The sequence below is a fragment of the Nilaparvata lugens genome, unplaced genomic scaffold (assembly GCF_014356525.2).
Source record: "Nilaparvata lugens isolate BPH unplaced genomic scaffold, ASM1435652v1 scaffold4115, whole genome shotgun sequence".
Taxonomy (NCBI): domain Eukaryota; kingdom Metazoa; phylum Arthropoda; class Insecta; order Hemiptera; family Delphacidae; genus Nilaparvata; species Nilaparvata lugens.
This window is the reverse complement of record NW_024090542.1, coordinates 17,501-29,163: the sequence shown is the minus strand read 5'-3', so window position 1 is coordinate 29,163 and position 11,663 is coordinate 17,501. Positions and strand designations below refer to the sequence as shown.

Below are 11,663 nucleotides of genomic sequence, written 5' to 3'. Positions count from 1 at the left end.
TGTAAAAATTATAGAATAATAAAATAAAATAATAAATAAAGTTTATTATGAAATTATTGAAAAATATAATTTCTTGCTTTAGAAATATAATTGATTATTTTAAACAAGAATGAACATTAATATTACATCAATAAACCTGTATCAGCTACCGTCTATAGAAAGCATTGACAAGACAGAGGATCGGCAACGTTGTTCTCCTATCTTTCTCCACTGCCATTATACAACTTAGACCTCACTATAGTATTATATATTTTGAAATTATATATTGGTTCTATATTGAATTAAAAAGAGTAGATATAGGAACCGAATTAATTGATATACACTCGTCACGGTATTCAGTTTTGAATGCTAAATAGATGGAATTATTTGTTATCAATTCGGATCTTAATCTTCTAAATTCAAATTAATTGTTTCAAGTGTTTGTGTTTTGTTTCAATGTGAAAGAAGTTAGTGAAGAATTGGAAAGTCGCACATAACCTTTATTTGGACAATTTATTTTATAAAATTGGGATGTAAAGAAGTTTTGGACTGTAGTCTGTTTCTTTGTCCTTTAAGTTGATTGTAAATGATGAATGAATAAATAAATACCAAAATTCTAATAAAAACAAGTAGTAATTAATGTGAAAGATTTCAATGATTATTTGAAGGATTGGGATGAATATTCAATCTAAATTTCCTCTATTTTGTTAACAGGTAACGCATCGTATAAAATACGATGTAAAATTGGCAACATGGTGTAACGTCTACCTCATAGTACATTTTGCTGCCGTGCTCGTGGGGTTTCAGGAATTGATGCTTAGGCATATGGTAAGTAATGCTGGCTCTCAGAATATCATTTCCTACTCCCCTACAAGCTTCCAGAAAAATTTCTTACATATCCAATAAGAAAAACAACAGTTTTCTCTATTGCTTTGATAGTGTATCTCCATATTTTGGAGAAAGTCATCCTTCTTTCTCCTTCAGTGCTATTCAAGTTATAAAATTTTCGCCACACTGCACAGAAAGCAGCTGTTTTCCAGTCCCTACGTAGATCTGAAAGACATTGTTTGCAGACGACTCTCGTCTGACGTCAGAACAGGTTTCTTTCCGGCCTAGGCCGGTACCCTTTCCAGCCGCTAACATGGAACTGAGAAAGGTGATCAAAAAACAGCTGATCAAAAAACTTTTCATTATTTGTGTTCATTATTCAATAATTAAACATTTATAATAATATCATCTTATTGTCATTTGAAAGAATAAAAAGTATAAACTACTCACCCTCCCACATAATTGAACATAGTCTTTTAGGTTATTTGGACAAATCAGAATAAAAAATAAAATACTTGGACAATTTCCTGTTATTCGGATTACCTCAGATTTGCTAGAGCTATGACCTTCCACTTCTGCTTTCGGAAGTGCTTAGTAAACAAAAGTATTATATATATATAATAGATATATATATATATATATATATATATTATATTATATATAGTTTATTTTTGTGTGTGCGAAAAATAGCGTTCGCACCACGGGCAAAAATGTTTTCCGGCTCTCAATCTTTTCTAGTCCTCGGCCTATGCCTCGGACTTGAAAACCGATTTCGAGACGGAAAAGTCTAATTTTCGGCCCTAGGTGCGAAATATTCTATTTCTTCTATTCTCAAGTATTTATTTTTCTAATTTAATTTTTTTTATTTGTAATCACTCTTCTCTTTAGAACTGCAAAGTCGTAATACTATAGTGAGGTCCACGTTATAATGGCAGTGTTTGATTGGCAATGGTATTGCTATCCTTGTCTATCATTCAACAAAGCGGATAGAGCTATCTCTTTCTCGCTTTGCTCTGTTTCCAGATCATCTTTTAACAATGTATAATTAATAGTTAATAAGCAAAATATTTCATCTTAATTCTGTGAATTCATTATGAAATTATTGAAAAATATAATGAACTAGCCGTCAGGCTCGCTTCGCTCGCCCTATCCGTCTAGCCAGGGGGCTCCGCACCCTGGACCCCCGACTGGATCGTCCAAGTATGAGATCAGCAGGCGAGCGAAGCGAAGCATTTTTCATTTGATATTTTTATCATATGTTAGTACGATCCAGTCGGGGGTCCAGACTAAACGTCTGGCTAAACGGATATGGCGAGCGAAGCGAGCCTGACGGCTAGTAATATAGTTTCCAGGAATAGCTCTGATTGAAGTAGCAGTGCCCAATCATTTTTCCGCGATAAATGCATTCCAATCTTCAACTTGGTGCCAACCTAACAAGTCAACTCAACTTAATGCCAACCTGACAAAATTATTAATTTAGTTACCAGTTAACAACTGTTTCGAAGAGGTACTCTCTCTAGATTATAGTTCTATATTAACATGTGGTATGGACATTTTTCAATTATAATTAAGAGAATAAGAAGAAGAATATACATGCTAAAAGACGAACTTTAAACCCTCAAAAACCACCCTTAGAGTTAAAATATTATCAAAAGATTTCTTAGTGCGCCTCTAAAGGGCCAACTGAACATACCTACCAAATATGAACGTTTTTGGTCCGGTAGATTTTTAGTTCTGCGAGTGAGAGAGTGAGTGAGTGAGTGAGTCAGTCAGTCAGTCTGAAAGCGGATAGAGCTATTTCTTTCTCTCTATGCTCTGTTGCCAGATCGTCTTTTAACAATAATTAATAGTTAATAAACAAAATTTTCATCTTAATTATGTGAATCTATTATTATGAAATCATTGAAAATATAATGGATTGATTATTTTAACGAGAACAAACAGTTAATATTACATCAATAAACCTGTATCTGCTACCGTCTATAGAAGGTATTGACAAGACAGAGGTTCGGCAACGTTTTTCTCCTATCTTTCCCCACTGCCATTATAACATGGACCCCACTATAGTCTAACATCTCATACATTTCCAATAACAGTGTAATCTGTTAATATGAAAGGCTGTGAACAGTGGCGCCGTTTCATTAAACTGCTAGGGGAGGGGGCAAAAACCAAGAGGTATGAGGGGGGGAATAATACCCCAAAGGATAGAGGGTCCTGGGTTTTTCCCCATAAATGTTACATTCGAAGATGTTATTTATATTCTTCATTTTTTCCAGTTTTTATACAAAATGTGGTTGAAGTATCAATACAAACACATAGGCCTACATTATTAATGATTAAATCATGAAATATTTATTAGAAATATAGGCCTACAGAGAAATATAACCCTAAAGTAGGAATACACTAAAGCAGATTTCTTAAAAATCATGGAAACAGATAAATTTCTCTTTTACAATGACAATTTCATCTATTTCATTGGGGATCATATTCTAATTGGAAAAAAACTTTCAGTTAGAAAGCTAAAGAAACATTAAGCTGTTCCCAAAATTCTCACCAACTCTGTACATACATATTTGATTGTCTGTTTGTGCCCTTTCTTTTGCTTTCACTGTGGCATATTGCAACTTATTGTTAATTCTCACGTTGAAATTTATGCAATAACTCACTTATTGCGCCCTCATCAATAATTGTACCCATTCTATATTTAAGCTTCAACTATACCACAGAGAAAAATATATTCTTTATTACTCTATACTCGTAGCCATACTTTCAAGGAAATTTCGCTACATTGTTGATACTGTAGAAGGAATTATACTACTGCTGTTTAAACAAAGTATTAAATCAGTATGAGATTCTAAGGATTCGTGTAGATAGACCCGAATTTTCTTTATTTATCTGATCTTTAGGGGGGCCTAGGCCCCCCCTTGACCCCCCTAAATGGCGCCCTTGGCTGTGAAGCCTGTGAACTACCATACTAAAAACCAGCTGAAGTATCCATATTTTTCAAAAGTTTTAAATTCTACTCAATTCATGAACAGGTAAAGGTTTATGTAAAAAACAATTCCAAATCAATGCATAAACACACACACACGCATAGATTCAACAATCAACATTTATTACAATATTATATAATAATTATTATTATGAAATATCGCAAGAAATTTGAAAATAATACAAATTATCACTATGTATTAGCCAATTTAGCACATTAATCATATCCTAAAATTTTACACATCTTCCTTCCTACCCATGACGAATTATATTGGTACAAATTTCAGCTATTCCTTGAAACACTGTTAACATTGCTTACTATGTAAATATTTTCTGCATAGCTCTATGACATTAATATCATGATACACACACTGTGTATGTATCAAATCTGATACAAATTATCATATTTTACATGACTGTACCCTAGAAAATGTAATATTTCGATAAAGTTAGAATATATTGTGAACACTAGTATTCAAAAATACATAGCAGATTTGAATGGGTATTGACTGAAAAATATCATAATATTTTGGGAATAATGGGAGAAACTCCCCAAAATGTTGATGACTACATTATGATGAAGGAATGTATGTTTCAATTAATAATATTATCATAGTTCTATTGATTTTTACTGAGCCATTTTCAATTTGTGCAAAATCTCATCGATAACACCTCTACGTGTTCATTTTGCTACTCAATAAATTTATTAATAAATTAATAAATATTTGTATCATATTTTTTTCCCCTACCAAGAAGAATAGAAACAAATTTAAATCGAACTCTAGATTTTATGTAAAATGTAGTTGAATTTTGAGAATGAAAACTATAACTATAAACTATCAAAAACGATGTTTTTTCCGATTTTAAAAAACTATTCACAACTGTACATGATTGAATCTCTATTTACAATGATAAACTCTACCGAATATTGACTAAATATACTAACCACAGTTAAAATTTGATTTTCAGTTGTAAAATTCAATTGGAATTCAATCATATTTCGATAATTGCATTTTGAATACGGTAATGCAAATTCTTGATCAATGTATGATTTACATTATTTATGAATTATATTTATTATAAATATAAATTTTATTTTTACGGTGAGCGAGATTCAATTCCAATGTAATTGATTTTTTTTCTACAATAGTCTACTTTTGTAACAAATAATTGTATCAACAATTTGACTTATGATTTAGCTAGTAACATTTAGGAAACTTGAGTATTTAACATGAATCTACTACACCCATGATGAAATGGCTTCAAATCTATCTTAAAGTAGGCCTACTGAATATTATTCAATGTTTTTAGTCATGAAAAATTCTTAATTATTGGTTGAAGCGTATAAATCACTTGTATTTTTACCAGTACTCAATTCCGTGAATGATTATTGGGATTTTTTTATTAATTCAATTCATTACAAATTACCATTTTATATCATGATGGTTCGATGGTACATGTTTTATTATAAATAAGTATTTTAAAAGGAAAGGAACTATGTTCCTGAAAAAGTTTGATCTTACTAAATGGCACCTAAAGACTGAACCATTGCTCGGTTGATACTGCAACTCAGTGGAGTTATGGGGGGAAAGTTTTGGAATGCAGAGGTGACTCATTCACTGACACCACCCCATTCAATAGTTTTGTGCAGCAAAAAAGCTGTCACTGTTGTACTTTTTACAACAGCGTGACTGCCGGAGGTTTGAGTATTTTAAAAGGAAAGTGACATTTTTTCCATCAAGTTACCCATCTTTTCAAGGAGTGACAGTCATGATTATTTTACAGGATGAAAGATAACAATTTTATTCTGGAACTGATATTAATTTGAATATTATGTCATATATATAATGAAAATCATGTATCAGGTATTCTCGTCATAATATCATTTAAAATGGAAGATATTATTTTTGAAAATCAATTAAAATATATCATTATATCAATAATATCATTTAAAATGGAAGATATTATTTTTGAAAATCATTAAATAAATTTTATATGACCCTCGGAAATATCACAACATTATTTTTTCATCTGAAACTGTAGCCTAATTGAAACATTGAAACGCTGTTTATTCATGAACTAGAATGTTATTACTCTGAACGATTTATCAAAATTAATAACTAATTTTAATCTAATTATTATTAACCTTTATCTAAGTCTAAAAAACCCTAGGCCTATTACGCTTCCTACTTTCAAATAGTTTCATGGCTTCCCTGGCTTTCTCTGACTCACAATTATTATTCATTCGCAGACAATTTTTTTGTCAGTTTACTATATGTGGCCAATTTCTTTCCAATTTACTACATTGTCAATTTCTTCTCAATTCTTTCTTGTTAATTGCTTCTCAATTTACTCTCTTGTCAGTGTCTATCAATTTCTGTCAATTTATTTTCAATTTACTTCCATGTCAATCTTTATCGATAAAGATCAATTTACTTTCTTGTCAATTTATTCTCAATTTACTTCCATGTCAATTCACTTTCTTGTGAATTTACTTCCATGTCAATTAACTTTCTTGTCAATTTACTTCCATATCAATTCACTTTCTTGTGAATTTACTTCCATGTCAATTTACTTTCTTGTCAATTTACTTCCATGTCAATTTACTTTCTTGTGAATTTACTTCCATGTCAATTTCTATCAATAATTTACTTTCTTGTCAGTTTTTTTTTCAATTAACCTTCTTCTCAGTTTCTATTCTCCATCTTCTATTCATGTTCAAATTTTACCATCTCTCTGAGACGTTTCAAAATTTCTTGAACCGTATTTATAACGGGATGACGTGGGAAGCGTATCATTTTTTTAGCCGTCCTTGAAAAATGATAGAAAATATTCCGCTCGTCCCGTCATGTTCCCGCGTACCGCACTCATGTCCCGCACCTGTGTGCTTGAGGTTTCTCCGCAACAGAAAATGAATAATATTGCCTTATTGCAAATTCGATTGTCACTACTGTTTATTGATTGTGTTTATTGTAGATTCTCTAGAAATTAGAAAATTATTTTATTGCTTTATTTGAGAACCATTCAGTTACTATTTTGTGGTAATATTGTATACAAGTGGAACTTTTTATCAGACGATAGACCTATATAGAGTACTGTAGCTGGAAACCTTACTTTCCATTTTTGAGAGCACAATTCAAAAATTGACACTTTTTACTTTCCTTGCCCTATTACCATAGGTAAGGAAAGTATTGCTTTCCAAAAAAAGTTAAGGTACCCTAATTTCAAGTTTTCTATACGTTTCAAGGTCCCCTGAGTCCAAAAACATGATTTTTCATCTTGGCGATATTTTGATACAGTTTATTAACATGGTCTATCAATTTCAATTTCATTTATTGCCAATCAGAATATTCAAGACATATTACAAACTCTGATCTCTATCATAGATAAAGGATAAGAACGATAAGGATAAGGATCTATATTTCTTGTCTCTGTCTCTATCGACTGCTGATCTTAAACATAAATATAGAATAAATGGAAATGAAAATAAAAATCTATGAACCCTTTTCTAAAATTGATAATGGCATCATATAGCCGAAACATGTTGTGAGTTTAAATTTTAAAACAGAGTACTTATAGATTTTTATTTTTATTTAAATTTAATTTAAGAGTAGCCCTATCAAAAAATTAAATCAAATGAATGTAAAGTTCCGGTTATAGAAGATAATATGGACTCTTGAACTTATATAGATTAATAAAGATTTGACATTGTGATAGGTTTTAAAACTGTCCTAGATTCACTGGACAATTATGTTTTGAACATTTACAATAAAACTAGGGCTGCGTTTACACCAATGTTAATAACTTAATCTTGAATGAAAAAGACTAAGAAATTGTCAAAAACCACAGATTTATTGATTTTTTCTTTAGTTTATCAGAGATTGACAATGGTGTAATAACCGAAACCGGTCTTTCAGGTTTATCAATAAATCTGTGGTTTTTGACAATTTCTTAGTTTTTTTCATTCAATATTTATATATAATTACCACAATATCAACTTCTCAACTACACAAAAAGTAAAAATAACTTAATCCTTGAGGATTATATTAGATTGAACATAACTGAGCATACACATGATGAACATATGTGTTTGTCAAGTTCTGTTGAATTTAATAGAATCTATAAGGGATTAAGTTATCAACATTATATTAATAACTTTGGTGTAAACGCATCTTTACTCTCTTATACTGTTCTAGCAGTTCCAATTTTGTGCAATTTTTGACCTGTGATCTTGTTAAAATGTATAGAATCAGGGCTACTTATTTTGATTTATAAAATAGAATTATAGTAGGTCTACCCTTTTTTCAAAAATAATAATATAATAGATTAATAATACAATTTATCACTTAGTTATAAAGTCAATTTAGTCAATTTATAACTTAGTTACAAGTTTTATTCTCAATCTATTATTTTCAGTAGAAGGTTACAATAATTCTATTTTATAAATAATCTTGTTAGATTTGTAATTTTTACCAGCGATATATTGATCTTGTTATACTTATTATTGCTTGTATGGTTTTTAACGATGTCTTACATTTTGTTTTTAAAAAATTACTGTAATCTCAAATCTTGAATCTTTGAAGCACATATTTGAGACTGACATGTTCAATTACGATTTGTCGATAATGTTTTCGAGCTCATCTAATGATATTAACCACACCAAATGTATTTCTATTACGATATTTTTGGCCTATTAAATTATTTGTTCTTAATGTTCTGACAATAAATGAATCTTAAATCTTAAATCTAGAATCTTTGAAGCACATATTTGAGACTGACATGTTCAATTACGATTTGCCTATACTGTTTTCGAGCTTATCCAATGATATTAACCACACCAAAAGTTTTTTTAATACGGTATTTTTAATTACACATTATGTTTATTGCATTATCGATTGTCTCACTTACTCACGTTGTTATATTTATTGTTATGTTTGGGTTTTGTTTCAGAGCATGAGCCCGGCAGCAGTTTTCTGCTCAGTAATCTACATTTTAGTTTCGCTCACTGTGATTGGTCTAATGTTCGAGGACCACCCTAGAGCGGCCATCTTTGAACTGATCCGCTGCATAGCTCTGGCCGCCATCTTGCCGAGCTACGGCGGCGGTCACCCATCCAGCAGCGGTCCCAACTTCCTGTTGCTGCGCTGCTTCTTTGTGCTTTCGGCAGTCTTCTGGTCGTTACATTGTCTCAAAGTGCTGCAAATCAGAGTCAAAACTAAATCGTTGTAAGACTGAAAACTTTGAGGAGTTTTATGATATTCAATATTTATTGAAGCAGTATTGTGTCGTGTGGAATTGGGTGAAAGAATTATTGGATAATTGTCTCCATTAAGGGCGGAGTTAGGACTGTAGGTCCTCTCTGCCACACAGCTATATAGCTCTGCTACATGTTCAAGAAGTGACACTGGAAATATGCTGTATAGCCCGGCTATATAGCATTTTTAAGACTATTTTTTCATCTATATAGCAGAAAATGAGCTATCCAAAATTTTCGGTAGACATCAAAGAGAATCTGAGCTAAATGTAGCTCTGCTACATGTCAATTTTTGTTTATAGCAGAGCTGGATGTAGCTGCTCTGTCCTTGAAGGAAGGCTGCCGCAGCTGTTTACTGCTGTTTAGTGCCTGCTGGGTTTATACCAGCTATTATACTGTTCTCATTTGTTGTCAGAGTGCTAGTAGGTTACTGCGCATTGCGAGCATTTCTTTTTGATTTAAATATTATTGTGCAATGATGGAGAGTGAATTTGACTGGAATAGAGACAAAATTATCCAATATCTTCTTTTTCTTCTTTGTGCTGAAAATATCACAGTAGCTGCGGCGAAAGCAGAGGCTGCTGCAAGAGCTACCTTCTTCTTCGGCATCTGGCTGAGCAGTGAATACTGGTTTATTCCAAACTATAATATAGCTCTGCTACGAGTAATGGCATAAAAATTGCAGCACAGAGAAGTAAAAGAAGCAATTGGATAATTTTGTCTCTATTTCAGTCAAATTCACTCTCCATCATTGCACAATAATATATAAATCAAAAAGAAATGGTCGCAATGCGCAGTAACCTACTAGCACTCTGACAACAAATGAGTACAGTATAATTATCTGGTGTGAACCCAGCCGGCACTAAACAGCTGCAAACAGCAGTAAACAACTGCGGCAGCTTTCCTTCAAGGACAGAGCAGCTACATCTAGCTCTACTATAAACAAAAATTGACATGTAGCAGTGCTACATATAGCTCTGCTACATAAAATTAGCGTTAAATCTACTTACAGCAGAGCCACATCTAGCAGAGCTATATGTAGCTCAAAATTTATATAGCACTTCAGCTACATAGTGTAAACGTAGCTTAAGAATGAGAATCATTAAAACAATAAGTTTCTACATCAATATTATTACTGTCAATACACATGTAAAAAAGAGGCAAACAGCATACCTGTGAACACTGATTTTAATTAGTAATTTTGATAGGTCTCTAACATCAATATTATTTCTGTCAACACACATGTAAATGAGTAGAAAACAGCCTAACTGTAAACACTGATTTTAATTATACTCAATATTTAATAAAAAAACAAATATATTGTCAAATTACTCTATAATATTTGTCAGAAACGTTAAAACTGTATCATGGTTTCACGTTTACCAACGCATCATCAACGATACTGTTTTTAATAAATATTTATAGAGAAATTTTACAATATCTTTGTTTTCTTATTATGGACAGATTTCACATCATCACCATCAATTTTACTAATCTCAATATTTATTCATAGTCTGTATAAAATAAATTGATACTTGGAGAAAATATCAGTGTTGCCAAATTATACGAAATTTGAAATTTTCATGGAAGCCAATATTAGAGGATGTATTCAACTTGTCAATGCAGAGTGGTCAATTTAATAATATGTCAAGTCATGTAATATTATACAACACAGTCGATGCAGACTTGTCAATTTGAGTATCCTATACCATTAAACGAGCAATTTCTGTTTATATATTTAGATGTTTGCATTTCATCGGATCTCGGGATGTTTAGATGTTTGTATTTCACCGGATCTCGAAAACGGCTCTAACGATTCTCACGAAATTCAGAACATAGTAGGATTATAATAAAGTTTGATTGCACTACGTCTCATCCCTGGGAAAACTCGCTGAAGGACATTAAAATGATAATTATTATTCATCCTTGGAAAAACAGTTGATAATTATTATTTCATCGTCTGTTGATGATGGAAGTGAGTGAGCGAGCTCATGCACTACCTCCGTGAACAAAGCCGTAGTGCGTTCGTGTGACGTCAGCATAGGTAGGGCTCCTAGACCAATAAAAACTCTAGCTGATGTAGATCAGCTGAATCAACGAATTTTTATTGGTGTTGGAGCCCTAGCTGTGCTGACGCCACAGGATGCACTACGGCTTTGTTCACGGAGGTAGTGGTTCATGTGTGTGGGACTGTGTCAAAATTATGACTCAGCTGTTGAACTTATGTAATCATTCAATCAGGTACTTGGTGCCGGTTGCAAAAAAGCCGGGTTATTTTCAATCCTGATTAATTCCAGTAGATCCATCTTTTTGGAATGGTCTTCTCTGATTTGGTTCACGTGAAGTTGATCAGGATTAAAATTTAACCGGTTTTTGTGCAACCGGGCCTTTGTGAGGGAAATTTTTGCATTCCTCTGGGAATTAATCTCAATTTACTGTGATCAGATAGAACATTTCTATATGAATGTTATTATAATTTCTTCTTCCGTTATAAATTTTTTATGCTTTTGTACTCCAGAGCGAAGCTGGGTCCCCGATATTATCCAGTAATATGTGCTTCCATGGAGAAATAGGAATTTCGCACAATTTGGAAACAAGAATATTTTCTCCA

At 32.2% G+C, this 11,663-nt stretch overlaps 2 protein-coding genes across 2 annotated transcripts in view; one reads left to right on the top strand and one right to left on the bottom strand.

Moving 5' to 3' along the window:
- Nucleotides 1-672: 672 nt before the first annotated feature.
- Nucleotides 673-10,779, top strand: LOC120355671 (alkylglycerol monooxygenase-like). Its single transcript, XM_039444296.1, has 2 exons — nt 673-807; nt 8,749-10,779. The coding sequence occupies exons 1-2, from the start codon at nt 793-795 to the stop codon at nt 9,025-9,027; spliced, it is 294 nt and encodes a 97-aa protein (XP_039300230.1). The 5' UTR covers nt 673-792; the 3' UTR covers nt 9,028-10,779.
- Nucleotides 8,859-11,663, bottom strand: part of LOC120355672 (homeobox protein H2.0-like) — a gene marked incomplete at its 5' end in the record, with an annotated part of 13,899 nt that continues 11,094 nt past the window's right edge. Inside the window, one exon of the mRNA XM_039444298.1 lies at nt 8,859-8,994. The remainder of the gene's footprint in view (nt 8,995-11,663) is intronic.